This window comes from Lutjanus erythropterus, chromosome 21 (assembly GCF_056507025.1).
Source record: "Lutjanus erythropterus isolate fLutEry1 chromosome 21, fLutEry1.hap2, whole genome shotgun sequence".
Classification (NCBI taxonomy): Eukaryota; Metazoa; Chordata; class Actinopteri; order Lutjaniformes; family Lutjanidae; genus Lutjanus; species Lutjanus erythropterus.
The window spans coordinates 4,228,453-4,255,271 of record NC_139337.1 but is presented as its reverse complement, the minus strand read 5'-3'; the positions used below and the strand labels follow the sequence as shown (position 1 = coordinate 4,255,271).

At 39.5% G+C, this 26,819-nt stretch overlaps 1 protein-coding gene across 1 annotated transcript in view; it reads left to right on the top strand.

The window, feature by feature from the left end:
• Window positions 1-1,439: 1,439 nt before the first annotated feature.
• vopp1b (VOPP1 WW domain binding protein b) overlaps window positions 1,440-26,819 on the top strand; it is a 46,217-nt gene continuing 20,837 nt past the window's right edge. The window contains exon 1 of the mRNA XM_084747179.1: window positions 1,440-1,751. Coding sequence (XP_084603305.1) covers window positions 1,701-1,751 — 51 coding nt within the window. The 5' untranslated portion in view covers window positions 1,440-1,700. The remainder of the gene's footprint in view (window positions 1,752-26,819) is intronic.

The following is a 26,819-nucleotide window of genomic DNA, read 5'->3' as shown; positions in this document are numbered from 1 at the left end:
GATGTCACAGTGATGTCACAGTGATGTAGTAGGGTGTTAAGGAAGAACTACAGGCTGTTTCAGCTGGGATTTCTAGTCTCCTCTGAGTAACCAGGGAACATACTAGAGTATTTTTGTCAACAAATGCTACGTTTGTTCAACAGAGTAACAGCTATAGTCCAGGGTGGTGATACATGATAAATGTCTGTCACCTTGTATTAAATTGACTACACCTTCAATAATTAATTGATTAATTTACTATCAAATTAATTGCCAACTATCTTGATAATCAATTAATCAGTTTGAGTAAGTTTTTAAAGAAAAGGAAGTCAAATTTCTCTGATTCCAGCTTCTTAAATGGTTGCTTTACTCGTCTGTATATCTTTGCATTGTGACGAAAAAAGACGTGAGGACGCTGAACACTGATCGATATTTTTCACCATTTTCTGACATTTTATGGACCAACTAATTGATTAATCGTAAAATAATCAACATATTAATCTGCAATGAAAATAATCATTATTAGCAGCACTAATCTTGATGTATGTTATTGCAAACATATATGCATGTTAAATATTATATAAATTAGAAATAAATGCATTTAAGCTTATCATCACTATAGCTGTGCATGCATTTTGGCAAACAGAAGTAGCGGCCTTCTCCAGTCGTCCAGATGAGTTATCAAGCTGCAAATGTTGAATTAGATGTTTTACCAGCACCAAAATCACCAAAATTTCTGGTTGTTTTGTACACGATATGTCAGAATCGATATTCCACTGTTGTACAGAATTCTGACAGGATCACAAGCAGAGGAATCAGTGGCATGTCCAGCTACAAGCTATGAGATGTGTCAACTGGACTGAGGACACAAGTTCTCATGTTTGGCGCCCATTGACAAGCAGTTGTGGTCCGCCATACTTCCATTGCCAAAGTGCGCGCGCAGCCTGCTCATTGTCTACAAACTATAAAAGGGTCTAGTCTATGATAATATAATCATAATAATACTGTGAAAGTATTTTAATTATTTAGCGACCCAAATAAAATCTCCTGTGACCCACCTGAGTGTCACAACCCAGTCTCTGAGAATGATTGTTTCAGAAACACGTTGTGCATCAAATGGTTAATGTACACTGTGGATCTGAAAGCAGTTCATATTGAATGGAGCTTTAATTAGCATCATTGGTAACACCTGTGTTTACCCACTATTTCGAGTCAATACGGCTGCCATGAAAAGTGGACTAACAAAATATAAAATACAAAATGTCGAAAAAAAATCTGAACAAAAAATACAAACACACAAAAAAAACCCCCAAAAAACAAACAAAAAAAAAGAAAAACAAAAGAACAGCACTTAAAAATTTCTGCGTGTGTGTGTGTCTGTCTGAGTGTGTGCAGGGTGGGGGGGGAGGCTGGGAAAAGGGGCGTGGATTGCTCAACAACATCACAGGCTAATGCAGCTCCCCACCATGCCATTAATCTCCGTCTGCAGGCCGTCTGATCGTCACCCAGGTCGCCTTCATCCGTCCCGTCACCCCGAGGACTGCGCGTCGGCCGCGGCTGCTCTGGACCTGATCTCCGGGTGTCTCCAGTAGCGGGATGAAAGCGACATAGTGATAAAGGAGCATCTCCTCCTCCTCCTCCTCCTCCTCCTCCTCCTCCTCCTCTTTGCCTTTCTTTCCTCCAGAAGCGGAGCCTGGCTCCACTCTCCTCCCGGCGGAGATATGAGGAACCCACTGACCGATGTAGCCCTGACATTCTGGCTATTTCTAGAGGTGAGCGACGCTTGCCATTATAATCGCGATATTATTAGAGCTTTGACAGACAGGCGTGTGTGTTTGACAGGACAGTGTTGCCCTTTATGATGCACGGACAATGCGTGGTTTTGTTGCGGGCTTATCGCTCCTGCCAGCGGGCTGTCTGTGATGTAACGTTACCTCTGATACGTGCCGCTCCGTATTGTTTTGAGAGCGATGTTCGCCAAATCCCATTCAAAATTCCTATAATTTCATATTCCTTCGGCTAACGCTAAAATTTCACAAACCCTAGAAGATTAATTGTGATCTTTGTAACACAAATGAGACGTTCCGGTAACTTCGGCATGCAAGTGACCCACATAGAAACACTTTATACTAATAAAATCTTAACTTTTAGATTGGTTGGCGCTCTTCTCACCCATCATCTCCATTGTGATTTACAGAGCAGGGGTGATTGAAAAGAAATGTCAAAAGAGAGGATACTGGTGGCATAAAATGCAGCAGATAAGATAAAGATAAGCGGAGGCTAAAACAGCCCTCTCTTGATGACACAACCACATTAGATTGTCTGCAGAGATGCTGTACAGCAGGCTACAGAGCTACCTGTGATTCCATCATCCTTTGTCCTTGTTCCCATGCAGACCCCCATAACAGCTCACTAGGTTACTGGGCCTGTAGGACACACACACACACACACTCACTCACTCACTCACTCACTCACTCACACACACACACACACACACACACACACACACACACACACACACACACAGAGTTTATGGTAGACAGAAGGCTGGATCCCAGTATAGGCAATGATATTGAAGTTTTCTTTGTCTCATGATATTTTACGTGGTGTGTGGTTTTTAAGTAGTACACAGATTTTTTTGCCCCTTGTACATATATACTTTTTGTGAATGCAGTTGGGTGCCACCTAAGTGCTCCTCTTGTCCTTACCTTGTCGTCTGAAAATTAGTAAAATTTTTAGTCAAGGGGATTTCAGGATCATTTAAGGAGAACGAGGGGACAACTGTGAGTTCTAATTTTGTTTTACAGGCCTCCCTGAAAGTAGCACAATGTGGTCACGATCCCCACTCTTCCTGGCAGTCCAGTACCTCTGACACTCATGTCTATTCATGTATTATTTACTCTTCATCATTATTATTTTATTTCGTTCAGCTGACTTGGCGAAGCACATCCATTTTGAATGTGAGCATGCAGGCAGCCTGGAGGGAATCCAGCCCTCAGACCGTGTAGCGGTGCTGCTGTGCTCACTTTGATAAGTGGTTCTGACAAGCTGTGTGTTTGGGTTGAGGCGACTAATGTTTTATTTTCAGCAGCTTTGACCCACATCAGGGTATGACATGTTACGTCTGTCATGGTGGACTCACCCTTGTTAGCAAAATGACCAAAATGCATTCGCCTTGTCGACCTGCCATCGCCCTCTCCATCCCCCAGTAGCAGAGAGAGTTCAGAGGGTTTGTTTAGTTGGATATGTTTGTCTAGTGTGTGACTCATTGGTCTTTTATCTGACTGTGGCCCTGACCATGGCTCTGACATATCAGCAGTCTGTGCTGTATGTTGATAAAGCCATTGCGCTGTCCGTGGTGCTGAAGTAGCAGACAGATCTGTAAATGAGACTTTTGACTGAGTCCTGCCTGTCCATATTAAAAAATACAGACTCAGAACAGTTGTTCATGATTTGGTTTGCTGGTCACAGGTGAACAAAAAAAGATGGTTCCATCCACCATGACAAAATTTAGCAAATTGCTTATTGGAAGTCAATGAAACCAGGATATTGTGAAACATTTATCTTACACATGCCCAGTAACAGTTCAGGCTTAGATTAGAATTAGGTCAAGATTCTGTCCATACTCATGATCAGTCTTTATGGTCACTTTTGGGGCATTGAAAAACATTAATTCAAAAAGATAATGTGGATTTCTAAGTCACTTATACTTGAGAAATGTGACAAAAATGCATTTTGAGGGATTTTGATTAAATTTGTTATTAAATGTTACAGTTGACGATGTTAGATTTGTTCATTTCACAGCATAGCTGTAGTGAGCAGCCATTTTATTTTTTAAAGTTGCTCAGAGCTGCAGAGTTGATATGTTATGGCTGACACATAGCAATATTATTTAATGAATTTATCAAAAAAATCGAAAGTTAAGCAGTATTCTTGCCTTTCTTAATCTAGGAAGTGAGACAGGGGTCCTTAAGGTATAGCTAACCCTTTTTATGCCTGATTAAATCATGTTTTTGTAAAAATATAATGGTACTTGACACCATCTGAGGGGCAACATTTTCATAAAAATTAGATACGTTTCACCAAAAAATATGAATCAAAGTGCTGGTGTTAACAATTTTTAAGATTTCTTTTGTTAGGACTTCATTTATCCCAATTCTTAAGAGTGGGTGAAGCGTTTTTGAAGGCCAATCTCACTAACTACAAGGAATTAAAATGGTTACTATTGCTCTGTCCGTGGTGCTGAAGTAGCAGATGGATTTGTAATTGCGACTTTTGACTGAGTCCCGCCTGTTCATATTAAAAGATATAGAATTAGAAGACTTGTTCATGATTTGGTTCACTAGTCACGGGTGAATGAAATTAGATGGATCCATCCACCACGTTAAAAATGAACAAATGGCTTACTGGATATGACTCTCAAATGAAGGCCAGTCTGGCTAACTTTTCTGGGTTTTTCAAATGGAATCGTCCACTCAGTGCTGATACCCTCCTTCCACTATCCTCCTCTCGCCACCAGCGACGTTGCAACCTTCACAAGCTGTTAGCTTTTATGGTAACAAAAATGTCAGGAAAGTAAATATTCTTACACCACTTATCTGTAATAAACTGTACACCACTTTTTTAGTCTCTCCACTGTTCAACAATCACCAGCTCTGGTTTGGTTGAAAATAAATCCTTAATCCACTGTGGTAGATGTGAAAATACTGTGGCCCCTCGCTGCCTCTCTGATGCCCAAACTTGTTGGGGTGGTCCCTGTCGCTCTCAGGGACTGTGCTTGGTGCTGACTTGGATGTATTCACCGAAAAGCTGCTGAGCTCGATTCAGTTTGTTATACCCCTGGTGCTCCAAGCTTCAGGTCTGTCCAGACTCCAGATGTATTAGGGCCTTTAGCTGCACAGCTAACTGAGCTAACAGCAGCTGGGAGGTTAGCTACAGCCAAAGAGAGTTACAGCAGAGAGTATAGTGAGCAGTTGTTTGTTTGGAGTTACCTTTGAAAGGTGGTCATATTTTACATGCTGCTCCAATCTCAGGGGTTTGTATAGCAATCATCATGCAGAACACTACGCCACGTCACATGGGAAAACTTTTTTAGAATGGCTTGGACAAATAGCACTTTGACCCACAAACCTATGTATTTCAGTCGAAATTTAAATGTTCAAAGAAAAATCCTCCACCTCATAACTTATATCAGAGGGGCCGCTGCTGCTACCCATACTAATATCCAGGCTATCGCTCTCCATGCTAATGATGACAAGTCTGGTTGCCATGGCAATGGCTTATGTCAGACTATTAATCACACCTCCATTCTTTGTATGAGAAAGAACGCTCAGCTGAAAACATGAGTTAACACTGGCTGGATCAGGGCTTTAAGTGTCCAGTCTTTAGGATTTTGCCATTTTCAGCGTAATACAAGTTGTCTGTGATTCTTTTTCACGGTGAATGACGTGAGTCAGAGATGATCTTTGTGCCAAAACATGTAGCCCATTGAATCAAGGAGACTGAGGGTCAGTGACATGGGTCCCAGCCATGTAGGATTAGACTGTTTCTGGGTAAGAAGAGAGCTGACTGATGCTCAAAGCCTCTATATTATATGAACACACTCTACACAGACTTAAAGGTGCCCTGTGGAGTTTTCTTGTAAACAAACAAAAAGATATATTTACAGTCAGCTCTACCAAACACTTCATTGCATTTTCCTCCTCATAAAACATTTGCAAAGCCCATTTTAAGTATTTTAAACCTACATTGTTACATCCATGTTATGTCCACATGATAAACAAAATACTAATGGAAACACTACTAGAGGGGTCAGAAACTCCACATAAGACCTTTAAATGCCAACTTGTACCATCAACGACATGAGCCAGAGAATAATGATGGCTTGACTGTCAAGTTGAAGGGCATCAGATGCATCACATGACCATGTGATGAAAGCTAAATGGACAGACAGCCATGGCTTTCCGTCACTGGTTTGATCCTCTGTTTGATGACAATGTGAGTCACTGCAGAGCAGGATTCTAGTGTGAAAACATTGTGGACCAGTTTGCAACATTTCTATCACTGAACCATATGTATACTCTCTCTGAGACTTGCAGCCATGTGTGCTCTCATTTGCAAAAATATTCATAGTGAAACCACAGTGTAACAGTGTTCATGACCAGGTTTGAAGAAGATCCTACAGTAGGAATGTTTTCTTTCTACTAGAAAGAAAGTAGTTCCTACATGAAACTGCTCACAACAAGGTCTGTGGATTATCTTTAGTAACATGGTCATGATTTTTGGAAAGAGACACATCTGTTGAGTTTTTTAGGTTTATTTTGTTGGTGCTTCGAGCTGCACAAGCTGAGTGCAATTTAGTCCCATTATGTTGGAGAGAAGACAAACATCTCCACAGCCGATATCTCCAAAACTCACACCAAAACTAGGTAGATGGATAAATAGCATTACATGCCAGAGGAAAAATATGTATTTTTGATTTTGGGGTGAACTGTCCCTTTAATAATACAGTTGTTTGCTGTTCGAGAACCTCACCAGTGCAACACAATCTGAAAAATTGTCTAATGCTCTAATGAGTGATGGAACAGGAAGAATGACTAATATAGCAGGTGATTAAAACATCCAGTTATAGCTACCTGTATGAGTGAAAATCAATTAACAAAAACTGATATTTGTAAGACACAATAATGCATACTGCTATAAATCTGATAAAACAACAGAGGATGCACAGGGCTCCACACTGTGATCACTTTTTTTTTGCATTTTTCGAACATTTTTGGAGACATTGTTACTAAATCTTTGAACTAGGAGCACAAGTGTTTTTTTTCAAAATCATCATCATACTGTATGACACGTGAAACACCAGCAGTGCATCTTCCTCTAGTCTGTCTTGCTAACATTAGCTGAGCAGTGAGTGTATCTCCTGCACTTCCAGGGATGAAATACAGGAAATACAACTAGCCTGTTTATAACGATTGATAAACGCAATGGATAATGTGCTCAAGTGCATGTGCACAAAATAAAACATGGCTTTCCAGCAGCGACCTCTGTCGGGAGTCAAGACAATATATGGGCATGATGACACTCCTTATAGGTGCACATCAGGGTTTCTCCATGTGTATTGGAGGCCTGGTGGCTCACCACCGGGTCAAGCATCTGTGAATTTTATTTACAGGGAATGCGTTTTTAAGACATTTCCTTTAACAACAGTTACAGTGCGATGGCTCAGTTGAAAACGTAGATATAATGGTTGGAAAGTTCACCAGTGACATCTGTCGGTTAAAATATAAATCCCTCTCCCTCTCCTTCTTGTGCCTCTGATGGGACCTTATTTCAGATAAAATATAGTCAACAGCAAGTTATAAATAATATTTTGATAATGTTTGGATTGTGCCATGCATTATACATACGATCTTTGTCCGTTTAAAAGATAATTTTACAAATAAAAGTTGCAATTACATTTTTTTTTTTGTTGTAGAAAACACATAAATGACTTATTTATTACATATTACTTGCTGCAGGTTTTGTGGACACCCCTCAAAAAAGTCAAAAATACTTGCCACTGGACCTAACAACTTTGCTGGGGGGAACCCTGATTAAAACAAGAAAATGACTGTTTACTCTTCAGTTCAAGGTTTAGTAATAATTCTGGATTAGATGAATTTTAGTTAACTGACTGGACTAATTATCAGCCAGCAGAGCCAAAGCTCAGTGTTACATTTTATTATTTTCTACAGTTTCTGATTTATGCTAATAAATATTCATTTTTAGACTGACAGATGGAGCAACCTGGTTTAAAGGAAAGAGGATTGTAGTGGGAGCACTGGGGTTGACTGTGTGGCAATGGCAAATGCTTTATTTGGCACACGGGTCAGGTACAGTTAGAGGGCCCCTTATAGCAGAGTCTGTCTTAGGGCTTAGGGAGTTGTATGTTGATTTTTAGTGGTGGCCCTAAATTTTGTGCTGGTGCTCCTAAAATTTTCAGGTGGGAATGGTAAATGTTTGCAAAGAAAATGTTTGCACTGACTCTGTAGGCTTAGTAATAAGCACTGACACACGTGCTAATATGAGGTGTGTGTTCTGAGGACTTGGGATGCACAGTATTATTGTGACATCATCAGCATTGGCAGATAAAGGCCTTATCATGAAATATTTTATCGGCTTGAAATGCTAATCTTTCCACTTGTGAGCTGATGCTTTAGTTATGTGCACATGGTGTGAGTGTGTCTGTGGTGTGTAGTGTGGTGGCAAACGAGAGCTGATGCAGACAGGAGGCAGAGACAGGTGTATAAACATCAGTGGATAAGAGGAGCAGTTTCTTTGACAAATACAAAATGTGTGTGCCTCTGCATATGCATGTATGTGGGTGTGACCTTGATTGAACCCAGATGTTTCCTCAGTTGGTAATTTCTGAGAACCCCGTCCACAGATGCTTCATTGTCTTGGTGTTTTTAAGAATGTGGTGTGCCACAGCCTGTTGAAGTTAACAACCTCTCAAAGTCACAGAAAGTTCATGACAAACACAGGAAGAATTACACTGTTGTTTGTGATAGAATATGAAAGCATGATGCAATATATTTTACGTGACATATGTTGGCACCACCATCGTAGGTTTAGTATCTAAACAGACATCAAAGCTGCTGTTTGCAACGATTGTTCAGCATTGGTCATGTAAGAAGGAGCTAATCACATTCCTTCAATACCACAGATTTAACTGATCCATTTTAAGAGACATCATCATGAAGAAATTGACAAAGAGAAAAAAAAAACTGTCAGGTGAAGTAGTTTTCTTATTTTGCTAAGCGAATGTGTCCGTTTTGAAAAGTGTATTTTATTTTGGAAACAATTGTATTTTATTTTGAAAAGCATGCTATTTTATTTTGAAAAGCATGCTATTTTATTTTGAAAATAAGTGCATTTTATTTTGAAAAGCATTGTATGTCATGTTTGCATCTGTCAGTGGGCCAGCATGATAAGAGCAGGCAGAGTAACATGTTAATTCTTTACAGGAGACACTTGATGTTCTCTGACGTCAGGCGGGAACAACGTGTGCAGATATCTGTATCTGTGTCTGCCAAAATTAACTGGAAAATATCAGCATATCATATCAGATCAAAAATACAATGTTGTGCATCCCTCCTGTGCACTTAACATGGTATTTAGAGCTTTCAATTTTGTTTGCAAGTTCAACATTTTGTGTTTAAAGTTAAGAATTTAGCACAACTTCACAGTGAAACTTGACAGAATTTGACTTGAGGGTGATGTCAGAGAAAACCACGTTTTTATCTGAATCAAACAGGTGTCTCCTGTGTGCAGTGGACAGGTTAGGACACCTCACAATCACTGTAGGACAAGCAGTGACAAGGATCACTGATATTTCAAACCGGGAAGGTCACAGCCGGTAAACGCCAGTGTCTCAAAACAACCATGTACATCATGGAGAATAATTTGCACCATTAAATCTTAGCTGTTAAACCTTTTTTTTTTTTTTCCAGTTTAATTACTCGATAGGACAGAGAGCTGCATTCATTTGTCTTTGCAACAAGAAGTTCAATGCACCTTCCATTGTTTTACAGTTTCAATTTGCAAAGGACAAAATGGTGTACTGGTGTTTCTGGCCACATAATCTAACATAGCACACAAAACCTCTACCAGAATTGGGACATACATCATACTAATGTTTAATCATTGTTGCATTAAAAAAAGAACAGGCATCATCAAATAATGTTCTCAAATAGCACCTAACTAAAACTGAATTTACAGTCATCATCTCCTCCAGATTATACAAATAGCAATAAAATAAAAGAAGTCGATCTATTAATCAGACTTTATATAGCACTTTCCACACAAACAGAATGCAGCATAAAACAATACCCCCGACCCACCCACACACACACACACACACACACACACACACACACACACACACACACACACACACACACACACACACACACACACACACACAGCAACAACTTTGTAATGGATAAAGCACTAAAATAAGAAGAGCACTCATTAAACACAGGAACTGAGGAAACACTATCATAACTTGAAGACTCCAGAGGCAGAATAAAAAGTAAGTGAAAAGTTAAGAACACAAAATAATAAAACATGTATTGAAATGAGAACAAAAAGGTTGGGAATTAAAATGAAAACATCCAGAGAGAATAAATAAATCATAAATCATCCACAGAGAATGAGTCATAAATAAGTTAATAGTCAAAAATAAAAGGATAGTTTACAAGGAAAACAGATTATGATGTATAAATAAATACACAATAAATAGATAAAAATCAGTTAAAAGCCAGGATAAAAAGTTAGGTGTTGAATTTGCTTTTAAAAATATCAACACTCTCTGCAGGCTGTTCCACAGATGAAGATATTAATAATAAAAGGATATCTCACCATGGCTTTTTGTTCTGACTTTGGAGATAATTAAAAGGCCACTACCAGAAGACCTGAGAGTTGTAGAGGGTTCACAGGATGAGAACAAATCTGATAAACGCGTAGAACCAAGACCATAAAGAGTTTTATAAACCAGTAAAAGGATAAAAACATCAATTCTGTAGCAAACAGGAATCCAATGCAGAGACTTTAAAGTTGGTGTAATGTGTTGACTTTGGAGAGAAACGGTCACACTTTGGTAATGTGCTTAGATGATAAAATGCAGTTTTAGTCATATTTCTAATATGCAGTTCAAAACTACGATCCGACTTTGTTTTGCACTGAGTTTCTTTCTCTGAGCTAAATGACCAATGATTAAGACCTCATTTTTGTCCTGGTTGAGCTGTAGAAAGCAGCATGTAAAGGTTAAAAGGTGTCAGACCTAAAATTGAGCCTTAAGGGACACCACAATCTATTCCATAGCTTCTTGATGAACATTCATCCATGCTTACATAAAATGTTCTATTGGTAAGATTATATTAAAAACAGTTAATAACACTAGAGAGGCCAACCGCATTGTGAAGTTGTCTAAAAGAAGTCAGTGATCTACTGCAGTGTTTCCCAACCCTGGTCCTCAGAGCTCACTGTCCTGCATGTTTGAGATGTTTCCCTGCTCCAACACACCTGATTCAAATGATCAGGTTGTTATCAGGCTTCTGCAGAGTCTTGATGACGAGCTGATCATTTGAATCAGGTGTGTTTTAGCAGGGAAACATCTAAAACATGTAGGGCAGGGGTCCCTGAGGACCAGGGTTGACAAACACTGATCTACTGTATCAATACTGATGAAATATTGTATTGTATTGTAGTGTAAATAGGCCAGCTATAGTCTAGAGTCTGACTTTATGTTATGTTGTACATACATTACCATTTTTAAAAAGGGGCACTGGAGGGTTTGCTCCAATTATCAGGGGGATCACACTGCTCAGCCTCCATGAGTATGTTTGCGCTTTTTATGGGAGCTTGATCATCCATTTTACATTTGCTTTTGTGGACTTGGAGAAGGCCTACGACTGTGGGGGGTACTGCAGGAGTATGGGGTACCTGGGCTGTTATTATGAGCCATCCGGTCCTTGTACAACCAAAGTGAGAGCTGTGTCTCTATCCTCGGCACAAAGTCAATCACGTTCTTAGTGTAGGTTGGTCTCTGCCAGGGCTGCTGATGATTCTGTTTGTGATATTCATGGACAGGATCTCTAGGTGCAGCCAGAGTGTCCGCAGGTGATATGGTTCTATTGGCTTCATCAGACCATGACCTTCAGCATGCACTGAGGCAGTCTGCAGCTGAATGTGCAGAGGCTGGGATTAGAGTCACTACTCTCAGAGTCTGAGTCCATGGTTCTCTGCTGGAAAACATTGGATTTCTTCCTCTGGGTGCAGAATTAGTTGCTGCTCCAAGCATCAGCAGTGATGCAGGCGTTGGACTGGACTATCATGGTGAAGAGGAAGCCTTTGATTTACCAGTCCATCCAGGTTCCGGTCCTCACCTATGCTCATGAGTTTAGTGACCGAAAGAATGAGATTGTGGATACAAGCGGCCAAACTGAGTAGAGAGGAGCTCAGACATCTGGAAAGAGCTCAGAGTAGAGCTGCTGCTCCTTCCCATCAAAAGGACCCCAGGGTTGACTCAGAATTTGCTGCAAGGATTACTCATCTGCCCTGGGAATGCCTTGGGATCTCCCAGGAGGATCTGGAAAGTGTTGCTAGGGAGAGGGACGTCTGGAATACTATGCTTAGTCTGAATGGATTACAGTTTAAACAACAATTTACACCACTGCAACAGATATTGTAACATTTTTAAAGTAATCAAAGAGCAAAAATTCCCTTTAGTGAAGTATTAAGAAACTATGTTGCAATACTGCTCATGAGGACAAAGATAGTAATGTAAGAAGAAATGTTTGCAATCACATGGTGCATTGACAGGGCCTTTCTCTGTGAGTTTGCATGTTCTCCTTGTGTCCACATGGGTTCTCTTCAGGTGCTCCAGCTTCCTCCCGCAGTCCAAAGACATGCAGGTTAATTGGTGACTCTAACTTGCCCATATGTGTGAATATGAGTGTGAATGTCTCTGTGTCAGCCCTGAGATGAACTGGCGACTTGTCCAGGGACAGGCTCCAACTCCCCCCCTGCCAACCCCTCAAGGATAAATAGTTGAATGAATGAATGTGCAAATATGAAGAGTCTGTATTCTGAGGACTGAGCATGATATTTAGAGTTTTACAGTGAAACCCTGTCGTGAGAACTGAGCTGAAGTACTTGTAACATTTGGACAGAGCTGCTCTTTGACCTGAGGGTGATGTCTGAGGAAACCCATGTTTTTATCTGAATCAAACAAGCTTCTCCTCTGTGCAGTGGACATGTTAGGACACCTCGTACTCAGCTGTGCTATGAGCCAAATGGAAACATGTTAATATTACAGAGGAGAAGTTGCATCTGGCACATTATGGCTTTTAGAGTTCAGCAGCTTAGTTCTTCAATCTGGTGTCTGACACACACACACACACACACACACACACACACACACACACACACACACACGCACACACACATACACACACACATCCTCAGATGACATGTGGAGTTCCTCAAGGGTCCATTCTTGGGCCTCTTCTCTTCAACATTTATATGCTCCCTCTTGCTCAGATTATGGAATATCACAACATCTCCTACCATACTTATGCAGATGACACACAACTCTATATTACAGTGTCACCAGATGACTACAGTCCCCTACATCTGTTAAATAAGTGCATTGATGAAATCAATACATGGATGTGCCAGAATTTCCTACAACTAAACACAGACAAAACTGAGATAGTTGTTTTTGGCCCTAAAGAACAAAGATCAAAAGTCAGTGCTCACCTTGAATCCATGACGCTAAAACCTAAAAATCAAGCCAGAAATCTTGGTGTCATTCTGGACTCAGACCTAAATTTCACCAGTCACATAAAGACAATTACTAAATCAGCCTACTACCACCTTAAAAACATAGCAAGAATTAAAGGATTTCTGTCTGGGGAAGATACAGAAAAACTTGTTCATGCTTTCATTTTCAGCAGGCTGGACTATTGTAACGGTGTCTTCACAGGTCTGAGTAAAAAATCAATCAGACAACTGCAGCTCGTCCAGAACGCTGCTGCCAGAATCCTCACCAACACCAAGAGAGTCGAGCACATTACACCAGTGCTTAAATCACTACACTGGCTTCCCGTGTGTCAAAGGATAGACTTTAAAATCTTGTTACTAGTTTACAAAGCACTAAATGGTCTCGGGCCTAAATATATCTCTGATTTGCTTATACGTTATGAAGCACCAAGACCCCTCAGATCATCTGGAACAGGTTTACTCAGTGTTCCCAGGATCAGAACCAAACAAGGTGAAGCAGCCTTTAGTTTCTGTGCTCCCCACCTGTGGAACAAACTTCCAGAACACCTGAGGTCAGCTGAAACTGTCGGTTTATTTAAATCAGGTCTTAAAACATTACTGTTTACTGCAGCCTACCAGTGAAGTGGATACGTTACATATTTTTAGGATAATCTGTAGCTATTGTTTTTATATTTGTCTGCTGTCGCTTTTGTTTTATGTTTGCTTCTCTCTTTATATGCATTTCTGTAATGTTTTAAACTATTTATTGTCCTGCTTTTAGCTTTTGTTTTTAATTATCTCAAATGCAATTTTAATGCTCTTTTATTGTTTCTAATTTAATGCATTTTCAAGTTCTGTAAAGCACCTTGAATTGCCTTGTGTATGAATGGTGCTATATAAATAAAATTGCCTTGCCTTGCCTTGCCTCAGGGTATGACTGCATTACCTTCTAGAGGCTTCTTACTTAGCAATGCATCTTGCTGCATTGGACCTGTTTTAGTGTTTTAGTGGCTTCCTCCTGGCCCCGTCCACTATACATTGTTTTACTATCTAATGTGCAGATGGCTAGAGGGACAAGCGTGCAGCATGACTCAGTGCTGTAAAAAAAAATCATAACGGCAGTATTAAAGAGCAGGTTTGTGGGTTTGGGTTGTTTCTCTTTTCTATGTAAAACAACTTCTATTTTAAGCGTTACTCAAATGGCACAAACATTTGTTACACTCACTTTTAATTGTCTGTTCTGTGGTAACACATCTCTAGACATGCTAAAAAAACAATGTTAGAATTAAGGATGAAAGATTTTAGGAAAACATTTATATATTATCTATTTTTCTGGCAAATATTGTGGTTTTAATTGTGACTATGTTCTGTATTAAATGACACAAATGCATGTCCAAAAATAATTACAGCAGTCCAAGTAGCAAGAAAGAGTCACAGACTGTATATTAAATAGGTTGAAATAATATAGTATCTATGGTTGAAGTGATTTGTTTCATCCACATTCTCCCCAGACTTGAGGAAGCTCAGGCAGGTCGCAGGAACACTGCAGGAGAAGCAATATTACACACTGACAACGACAAGCGATGACAAGCTCTGCACTGCAAGTCGATCAGCTGTTTATAACTGTCAGTTCAGCCTGTTATCCTGAAAACTGCTCTGAAAATACACACTCTGGAGTTTGAGTTCAGTGGCTGCATGTCTCACTCCTTCCAACATATTGATCAGTTTACCCGTTCTAAACATCTTTCGTCTTTCTAAAAGATTATTACTGATTTCTTACAACTCATAAACAGACACTAACTAATACAGTGAACATTCAACATTAAATTGGACTCTAATTCACAAGTAACAGACCAGATTGAAACTTCAAAGGACACTGCAGCTGAAGCGTTGTTGAGAAGACAGTAGGGCTGTGCGATTGCCTCTAAATTTCAAATTGTAGATTGTCATTGCTCTAGATTGCCAATACACGATTAAATTGGCCGGGGGGGGGGGGGGTCCAGCTGAAAATGTTCGAAAATTATGAAAAAAATTCAGGGACTCCTCAAACCACAAGGCAATAAATAGTATTTATTGCCTTGTGGTTTTGCCATCAATACAAGGCCAGCTGACTTGCTATCTTGCAAGGATCATACAAGCTCCTACATAACAGCTGTTTAAAGTTTTGCTTTTTAAATCGGCGCTACCCAAGCCAGCCGTAGTGAGTAACGCACTTCTGGTCATTTTCACAAAAATAAAACACCCGTTGTCTTTTACTATAAAGAAAACCATAAGGATAGAATTTGCGCTTTTATTTTATAAACAGGAAGCGAACCTCCCCTCGCTATAGCTAACTTGAAACCACCGTAACTGTGTTTTAAATTCCGCTATAGCGCTGGGAAAATCAGGTTTTAAAGCTTTTTCGTGTGAGAAAGTAGCCGTTTAGTTCCCCATTGTGCCGCGAGTTTATCCAAATAACGCTTGTTTGCACATTTGTTCTGACATGGTGGGAGAAGTCCAGACCAGCCGCACCTGTAGCGGAGCGGCGGAGCAGCCTAGCCCGGGTCTGCTGAGGTGACCTGCGGTCAAAACTTCACCGTCATACCGGTAGAAGAACAAGAGCCGATTACTGTACCTGCAGCTTTTTGTAGATTAAACACGGGCTGGATAGCTTCATTTCGGAAGATAAATGTATGTCTCATACATGAAAATAAACATCTGTGGCAGCTAGTTTATTTGAATGAAAAGTGTAAAATGTAAATAGCACCCGACAGTGTACAGAGAAACAGACAACAAGCGCGCACATCAGAGTCAAAAGCACACACGCCAATAGCGCCAATTCATCTAGCTGCAAACTAATGTAACTGTAAGGTTATTATTAGAAATTCACCTAAATCCGTCTTGTACAGCCAAGCCTTGTACTTGGGGTCGGCAGCCCAATCTGGGTCCCATCCAGATGTGCGGTGTTTTTCAGCTGCTGTCCCACCCGCCCTCTCCACACCTTGCTCTGCCCTCTCACCGTCGTTCTCCGTCACCGAGGTTGATGCAGCAGGTGTTTTTGTAAAGAAGGATGTAATTGATCCCTGTTTGGGATCACTGGCCTTCCTCTTTGACATGGTGAATGAAATTTGTCATGCAATGGGATGCTCTATTGCGCGGTTGTCACTTTTCGCGCTTTTTGATTTAGCATCATATCGTGCGCAAAGCGGGGGGCGCCTAAATTTTCACCTTTCTTCAGGGGGGGTGGCGGCCCGCCCCGCCAACAGAATGGTAGGGGAAACACTGAATGACGTTATTTTTAATGTTTTGCATCACATGCAAAAGTGAGCGACACCGCTGCGCTGACAAGCCGGAGACGTGTTGCTCCTCCTCACTTCAAGTCGCTGTCATTAACTTTTAACCTGCAAAGGCGGCAGTGCCGCAACACTGTAGGAATTTATGAAAGCCCTTGTGTGAACATTTCAGTAGTTACACATTAAAACAATATTTATTTGCAATTAGCCTACTGTGTTGAACGACCCCGAAGCATGAGCAAACGGGCTGCGTCAGTTCGAATCAAAGAGATGCGCCCTGTCACTGTCACAGGGCTGACAGTGTACCCTGTGCTGAGAGGAGACAAGAGAAGAGAAGAGAGAATGTGGATTGTAGGTCTGTTTGTAAACGGGGCTTCTCTAACAGTCATGTTTTTCCTCCAGAAACATCTCTTAATGCACAGTAGAGCGCCGTTTTTTTTTGTTTTTTTTTTCCAAAATCGCCTTGATAAACAGCAAATCGCCTGGCAACCTTCCAATTGCCAATATATGATTTAATCGGCGATCGTCCCAGCCCTAGAAGACAGTATTTCAACTTAGCATGTTTCCTTAATCTCTGATGAATATCATGGTCATTTTATGATGCAGTGCAGTAAACATATTACAGACATGTTCCTATATTGTGGAATTTATTTTATATATAGCAGTGTTTTTGTCTGGGGACTGACTTCTTTAAAAATGACAAACCATCATGACTCTGTTCACAATAGTCCTTATTAATAAATCTCTGTAAAATTTGCATAAATTAATGTTACTGACCATTTTAACTTCCATTTCCACTTTTCCTTATATTATGTTGACTAGAGCCGCAATAATTAATCGATTAATCGACTATTACATTAATCGCCAAATATTCTGAAAATCAGTTTGAGTAATTTTTTAAAGAAAAGAAAGTCATATTGACTATGAATATTTTCTTGTTTCTTTACTCCTCTATGACAGTAAACTGAGTAAACAGAATCTTTGGGTCATGGACAAAACAAGACATCTGAGGACGCCATCTTGGGCTTCAGGAAACACTGATCAATATTTTTCACCATTTTTGACATTTTATGGAACACTTATTGTGATGCATGTTGTTGCAAACATATAGCCGTTAAATATTTTGAATACTTCAACAGAAATAAATACATTTAAGCTGAGTTAACAGATGATCTGATTGTTTCCTCTCAGGAAAACAATATAGAACATTTTAGCCTACTAAATTATAATAGTATTATTTTAATAGTACTACTAAATTTCTTCCTTAGTCTTTTATTTATTTGGCGACCCAAATAAAATCTCCTGCGACCCACTTGTGGGACACAACCCAGTGTATGTATATAGTGTATCCTCTGGAGGTTACTGTACCAGATGAAAACAGGGAGAAGTTAAACAAAGCAGGAGCTCTATCTACCATATTGTGTCCCCCTCGTATTGATAATATTGATAACACAAATAACTCTTTTTACACTCATGTACTACACCTTTTTCACACCAGCCCATTTTCACATGAAGTAGCAGTGTAAACACAGGTGTTACAAATGATAGTAATCAAGGTGAAGTTACGGTCAGTCAGAGTCAGGGTGCTGCTGTTGTGCATGTTGTCTCACTGGAAGCACAACCTTAATTAGTATAATTAGTAACACCTGCGTTTTCACCAGTATTTCATATCAATATGGCCGCTGTGCCGTCTCTTGTATTAGCGATCTGGGGGAAGCTAGTGTGTATTGCACAGTTGGGACAGCACCCATTAAGAAAGACAATACGGAGATGATTAATTTTTGCAGTCCATTAAATTGCTAAATATGAGGTTATATGAAAATGCTTAAAAAGTAAAAAAAAAAAATTTAAATGTTTAATAACAGTTTATTAAGCTTGCTCAGCTCTGTGGCTGGTATGGTGCTGCACTTGCAGGCACTCAGATAACATTAACCCAACAACTCATCCAATCAAGGTTAATTAACTACAGCTGAGTAAACACTGCAGCTGGTCAGGTTTAAAACAATTTTTATGTAAATATGAAGTAATTAAATACATTTTCTGCTGTTTCTGAAACATGGATGCTTTTAGTGGGTGTTAACATTACGACTCTTTTCGATGTAGAGGTTTGTCTTCAGTACAGTATGTGGGAGCGATGTATCGAAATTCTCAAAATTAATATTAAGTATCACATATCTGCCAAGTGGGTGATTGGCTGTAACCTGCCATCCCCGCAGGACCTGCACGCCTTCAGGACCCTGCGGCATGCAGGTAAGACTGTGGCCGACCACTCCCATCCCAGCGGTCCACCTGGACCAAAACTTCACACCATAAGAACAGTTTCTTCCCATCTGCAACTGGCCTCATCAACAAGGCCCGAAACCCCTGCGCAAAATTACATTACACTAATGTAATTTTCACCTGACTTTATTTTGCACTTTCCAATATCCTCCTATACTATGAACTTGCACATTCCATGTCAAACTTTTTGCACTCCTACATAAATCCATGCAGTATATTTAATTAACAGAATACAGCAAATTCCTTATAAGTGAAAACCTACTTGGTAATAAACAGTTTTTGATTCTAATATATTTTGCTATATGTCACCTATATGCTAGTATCTGGCCAAAATTGACAAAAATCGTAGATATTATCAGATATTTCATGGTATTCTGGAGTTTGTCTTTTCCTGGAAAACAATTAGAAAAGGTTGATGATTTATTCAGCACTTGGGGCGTTACTATTCCAATTTCTCCCTTATGATGCTGCCAGTGTGAAAGGAGAAGACATCCAATCCATGGGAGCAGACTGGAGACTTTCTAGGGGTCAACAGCACTTTAGAAATAAGCTCATTCACTGATTTGGATAAACCTGGATCATATTTTATGGAGAAAATATCTTCTGGTTTCTCCTTTGGTGTCCTCCGGCTGCTCAGCTTCATCTCATGCTTATTTAATCACAGCATCTTTCCAGATAGACAGATGGTTTTAACTTACTTGTTGCTAATGTAGCTACCTGTAACTGTTAGCTGCAGACAGTGTGAAACAGAATTAGGCTCAGCAGCCTTCCTGTGAACATGGCTGGTCACCTGGACAAATCTAGCCTCCAAGACTGACAGGGAATACAGGATCATGGTCTTTAACAGAGTTTTCGTATGGAAAGATAGTTTTATGTGTTGCAGAGTAAGTTAGCTAAGTGCTTACTGAACTTAGCTTGGTTAGCCTTGGGTGTGGGACCAAACCCACAAAGAAGACCACCTTGATACTGTAGCCTATTCCCTGTCGTCACTGTGAAAACTGAGCCAGCTTATAGGGCTACTCTCCATTCTGGTCTTACATGTATGGGCCACTTTAGCTATGGCAGTGTAATGCACAGTACTATTGGCTGCTGTAAACGCCAATCAATACCTGTTACAAGTCCCTCCTGATCTGCTATGTAATGACAAATCAGGTCCAGGAAAGTTCTAAATCAAGTTTATCTAAAGAAGAAAAGTAAATTATCTAAACTAGGCAAAACTTCTTTAAAGCTGATTTCAGTCCAAAGGCTTGAGTTAGGCTCAAAACTCTAACATTCTCCAACTGTAAAAATATACAGCAAATTTGCAAAACGTTTTAATATTTTGTCAATTAAAATGTGCGTCATGGCCTATGTCTCTGGCTCCGTGTCTTTTCCTCTAAATTGTGACAGTGGCTAGTCTTCTTGAGTCTCCTTAAGCTACTTATGGATGCCAAATTTAAAAAAAAGAAATGTTTTCAGCAAAAAATGTCTCTTTTGATGGCAAAGGTTGCAGACTACTGCTCTAGTCGGTTCAAGGGAACTTTAAGCCTCCTGCTGTATTGTTGCAGTGTTGATTTGTTGTTAACATCGCTTTGAACGGTTTTGTTCTGTGTTTTCTTGAGTCACGCAAATCACACCTAATTAGTCTTGTAATGTGTGTGTCTAGAAAACATATACAGTATATAATATAACATATCATTTTCACCCAGAATAGCAGTTGATTTGAATAGTTACTGTGTTGAGCTGTGACAGACAGAGTTACTAGCATGGGGTAAATAGTGTGCATGTTCAGAATTATTGTAAAGTCACCTCTAATGGTGGCCCGTGGTGAGACATCCATGTGGTTTCCAGGAACATATTATTACTGCACAATCTGCTCATAATAACCAGCTGTAAAATTATAATTATGGTCATTTCAGACATGAAATCAGCCTGTTGCTAACTGACTGAACACTTGGATTTCATTTCCCACCAAAAAACATCTGAACAGTCTGCTAGGAGCTTAAAAAAACAGTTTCCATGTATTGTATAAAGCCTAATTTTAGACAGGATTTATTTTAGGAGCTGTTGGCCTTTTTGTGTTGTGTGACAGCTGGCAGGATGATGTGAAATATCTCAGGTTACATAAATTCCACTCAGCTGAACTATGAGTAGGGCAGCAGGAGCTATCTATCAGAGAAACTGACAGCCACTGTTGCCTCATTAAATACTAAGAGACTGGCTTAAGGATTTCACTGTAAGAGCTGCAAACCCGCTGTGAATGGCTTTTGTTGTGTTGCCTCCCAGTTTGAAGTGTACGGTATAATTAAATGAAAAGTAGCCAATGTGTTTTTTAGTCCTTTTAATGCCTGATCTGCCTCTCACATCTTTGAGTCTGTTCCTGCTATCATCTGGTTTGCTTGGATTGACTGTGGCATAGTTTTTGTAAATGCTCTGTGAGAGATAATTCATAGGTAATTTAGAAATTACAGAGTAGCTCTGCAGGAGTTTTAAAGACACCGTGCTTTAATTTTGGCTTTTTGCTTTCATTATGTGATGGGTGTAGCAAGAGATTGATAAGAAAGGGGGGAGAGACAGCAAAGGGCCACATGCTGATAATGTGTGGGCATCCTTATTGTGTAACAACAGGAGTGCCACTAGAAATAAGTAGCATAACTGTCACTGGTTTATCTTGATACAGATAATTTAGTATTGTCAGATTTTATGAGGACAGATGGGGAGTGTGTTTGCATAACTAAATATGCTCCTAAACAGAGGTACACATGCACAGCTGCAGACATCATGGACATTAGTAGGGGTACAATGGATCACAAAATTCACATTTCGGATTGTATCACAGTTTTGAGGCAGAGATCGAATCATTCTTTGGATCAGCAAAACAGAAAAAAGAGATGGGATCAGGGCTACATTATTTAAAAATGTTCTTGGCTTTGATCTCTCTCTCTGTCACCATAGTAATGAAATAATAATAATGATGATACTGATAATAATATTAAAAATGACACTGTATCAATAATAATAATAATAATAATACATACTGCTACAGTACTGTACTATGTATATACTATAGCACATATAATAGATAATTATACACTGTACAGTATAATACACTACCACACTCTGTAGTCTGGCTCAGTGTCCCGCCCACAGCATTATCTGATTGGTTATAACTGACAAGTACAATAAACAATAAACACAGACACACTGTGTCACAGACAGACAGACACAGATCTGCACCGCTGATCAGAGAGCAGCTGTTTAGGAATTAAGACAGCAGATATCACCAAAGTTTCAATAAATATCACAATCTTATCTGTTTCTTTGATGACAGCAGAGTTACACCAGTGAAAATGCCCAGAGCCATGATCGGGATTTCACTCGAGGCTTTTAAATCAGCTGTTCTTCACAGAGATGCGCTGCAGAGTAAAACACAGCGTGCATCTGCCCTGTCTTTCACTGCAACTCTGCATTGAGATTTTGTGCATTAAAAACAGTAATGCACAGTAATTGTACAGGAAAACTGCATCTCACACCATGATGGTTATATGTAATCCACAGATCACATGTTTGCCAAACCATGGGGTTTGGAGCGATCTGTATGGGACAAAAGACAACTACAATCTATTGCTCCCCTACCTATTAGTTGTGTTTATACTACTTTTTGGAGGACGTGTTCCACACATCCACAGTATTGGCATCTGTAGCGGCTGCATGGACAAGTCCACAAACAAACTGATTAATCAATTATCAAAATAGTTGCCAGTTAATTTAATAATCAATTAAGAATCTATTAACTGATTAATCATTGCAGCGCTACACCAGTTTTGTAAGTTTTTTTCTGTGTCAAAGGAATCTAGTTTCTGTACATCCACAGGTACACTACAAACAGACAACTAATGACTAAATCTGCATACTTTTAATGCTGCCAGTGTGTCAAAATGTAAATAAATATACAATAAGCTAAAAAAAATATAGGGTTCAATTTATAGCCCATAGCAGTATTCAGTTGATGCAATAGGCAGATTTATCTTACCATGATTCCTCTCTGATGTCCTTGTCCTCTTAAAATGTCATCATGTACAACCTGTACCAGCTCCTCAAATTAGCATCTGCACCATCTGTCCCATCCTCTGAATGTCTCAGAGCCTCTTTTTATGCCTCCGTTTGGCCCTTTATTTCACACGACAAAGACAGGCCACGATCTTCATTTGACCTGCGCAGGCCGCCGTATCCCTCCTGGTGCTGGAGCGGGCTTGTTGTGTGCAGTCATGCGGTTAATAAACAGCCCATTTCGAGCCTTGCAAGGAAGTCATTTCTGTGTCTATAATTAGAATATGATTGCATTATCACACAGCTATATGATCAAGGCTTGTCTTCTGCTGTTTGTCTCTTCTCTGGTGGTATTTTGGGAGAGATCAAAGATCAACAGTATGTGCCTCATAGAAGTGGTATACATCATCTGAAGATGAATGAGATGCATCTCAGCACTGTGTTTTCTTTAGGCACCTATTCACATTTTGAAAGTTTAGAGTGTAGAACATTATGAATTATATGATGCTCCGTCATGTCTCATAAGTTGCTGCAGAATATTTTTGGGTTTATATCATTTATGACATAGATTTGGGCTAAATTTAACCATTTTCACAACTCGAGAATTGATGCAAAGATGCCATAAAAAAAATCATACTGGATGATGAGCACTTTGTCGTCTGTACATATAGGAAAGCCATCCATCCTGTAGCTTGTGGTTGTGAAGTTTCACTACAATAAAATGGCTACTATGGGGACTAACATCATCACACATGAATAAAATTGGTCTGATTAAATCCAGAAGGGTCTCAGTGTTCAGGTTATGCCCAACTGGAAAGTCAGTGGAGTAATTAAAGGGCACCTATACCTTTACCTCATTTTCTGTTATATATTCATAATGTTGCAATGTTGGATGTTCATAAATGTTTTAAATAATAATATATGTAAAAGTAAGTCCTGTTAGCAATGAACTGAATGCAGCATTTTTCTACCTTTGTGATGAGCTGACATCAGCTTGTCACAGATTTCTTTTCTGGTCATCTGCTCCAGGCACAGCACACCCAGTAAGGAAGAAGCACCCACCCACTGTCTGTTTCTACCAAGGTGATTTACAGCAGCCATGACCTGGATCATATTTTATGGAGAAAATATTTTTCGTTTTCCTTCTGATGTCCTCTGGCTGCCTGAACTCTCTATGATTTGTGTAGTTTCTTAATGGGCAGATAGCGTTACTTGTTTAAAAAGTAAAGCTAACTGCTGCAAACTGTAACCTAGCTGCCATTATGTAGTTGTCTCAGTTAGCTGTGCAGTTAGTAGTCCTAGTATCTGACTCTCCACACTGGGATATATATATATATATATATATATATATATATATATTAATATTAATATTATTTTTATATTAATGTTATTTTATAATATAATATTATTTTCTGTATGTTACAGGATCCCGGTCATTTCTTTTCAAAAGCTGTGCAAAATCAGTTTAAAACCACAATTTTGCATTGTGTTTATAACTGAGGTACCAATGTAGTAATGATGTTTTTACTTCAGACCATAACTGGACATAGTCTATGGTAATGCAAGTGGGGTTTTTTTTGTGTTTGTGCTTGTTTTGTTTGTTTTTTTTAAAGATAATTTGACCATTCTTGTCGGGGGCATAACCAAAGTGAAAGTTTACTTACAGTAATACTGTAGATCATAATTAGAATATATGATACTTTGTCCAAATTAGGCTTTAAAACCTGCCATGCTAACAGCAGACAAACAGTAACAACTACCCAATAATACATACAGGTAGACCAGTAGATGTTTAATGGATGTGCTTGTTGCACATGACATAAGACACATCCTCTGGCTCTGTTTCCACCTAACACTTGAGGCCAAACGCTGACAGACAATCAAACAATACTTGCTGGCCTGTGTCTGCTTGCTAATGGCAGAGGCATCTGTGCGGTCTGCAGAGATCAATAAGACAGGAAGGAGAGGGAGAGGTGCATGCATAGGAAATGGAAGGAAAAGAATAAAGCAGTGAAGTACAGCAGACTGGAAGGGGTGAAACAGAATATTACAATCAAGCATTAAGAATTTTTAAAAGCTGATGTGGATGCAATTGTGTTATTTCCATTTCCATGCCAATGTGATGATCATTTCAAGTGGGCAAAGTGCTTATTATTACCAAATCACAGGGATTTAATTAATTCCTGGCAGGGTGGAAGACCATTTAGACCATAATGATAGATTAAAGCCTCCCTTGGCTTCGATGGCCTGTCCATGGTAGGTGGACACAGTACAAAACTACTATGTATGATGCAAAATATTGTTGGAAAGCTGAAATTCTTGTGTTTCAATCGATGTCAGCCATTTCGAGATGCAGTCGCAACAGCAGGTAAAATCAATGTCACCAACAAGCCAACAAACAGTTACAAAACTGAGGCAACTCACCACTGCAGACTCCCAGTAATCCACTGTTCGTAAATATTCTGACAAACAACAGGCTTGTTTCACTGGCAAAGGTCCAGTCGATCCAATCCAGTAACATATTTAGTCCAAAACACACTATTTGATAAATACCCACTAACAGAATTAACAAGCCTGTAGAAGTTGTGATAATCTAGCCTACTTAGATCCATCTGTGTCTGGAGTTTACATGCAAATAGAACCAATGTCTTGGTCCCGGCATGGCTGCTTCAGTCTGGTCTTTTCATTGACACCTCACTTGAGTCTATAGGATCTTCAATGTCCTGTCCACAGCCAACATTATCCAACGCGAGTATGTGTTGAAAGAAGGTACCTGCTGCTTTTCTCCAGTGTAGAGACAGAGTCATTTGAAATGGAAAATCCCAAAAATTAAAATATGCAGTTTTTATATGTAATATGAAGCCCGGGAAATTATGTATATTTAGATACTGAGTTGCTTTTTATATGAACTGCTTTTCCACCACCACTCTAATTTTGACACCTTGATATGCAGAAAATATTTCAGCAAGAGAAAAAGCAGTATACTGGGTTTTAATACTGGGAAACAAGATTCTTAGGAATTGACCTCCACACCATTTCTCATTTCCTGAGAAATAGAAAATGGGAAACCAGGATGAAACATTTGCAAAATATTCAGAGAATATTGGAATGTATTTAGAAAATATATGGGCCTGGTTTACTTTCTTAGAACATATTCAACAGCTGTGTGTGTGCGCAGGTGGAACATCTGTGTGCGTGTGCTGGTGGAGCAGTTTAATTAATTGATTAACAAGCACAAAGCGCACAAATGCTTCTGACTGTTAATGCAGTTAGTAGGATAATTTGTGTCTCTTCCATCTGAAAAAAGACAGACACAACATGATGTCTGCCACCAGCTTTGTGTGGAAGGGCTTAAAAAGATTGCAGTGTGCGCAGCTCTCTGACAATGCATCAAATGTCGTAGACTGCAGTTTAACAGGTGGTTTGCTGCAATATTTAAAATTTCAGACAAAACTCCAAGTGGAGCCCAAAGAGCACAAAATCACTGGATTCATACTTTATCAAAATACTAGCAGAAATGTTGCATGAAGGACTTACCTTCGGCAGTTGGCTGTGGAAGAAAGACGGCCAGAATCTCTTGAAAAATCCAGCCGAAATTTCAAACCAAGTGAGTGAGAGCTTTTTATAGCTTTGCTTTTTTAACTTTAAGTGATCATTAACTTTATCAGGCCGAGTAAATTTAACACCGCGGCTCGCACCGTGCCAGCCTTCTGCTGGAGACACGCCAGTCGTCTCTGAATGCAAACACAGTCTGTCTCAGCTTGATATCATGACTTTAAAAGCACCAAATGACTTTAATGAATTTGGTTAGTTTGTAATGTGAAGCACTGTAAACTATCACTTCCATGAAGTTGTTCAGACAGACAGTAATGAGTCACAGGCAATAAACTTTTATATTCTTTTCATTATAATGTTTTAATAATGTTCTCCCTCAGTAATTATTAATACCAC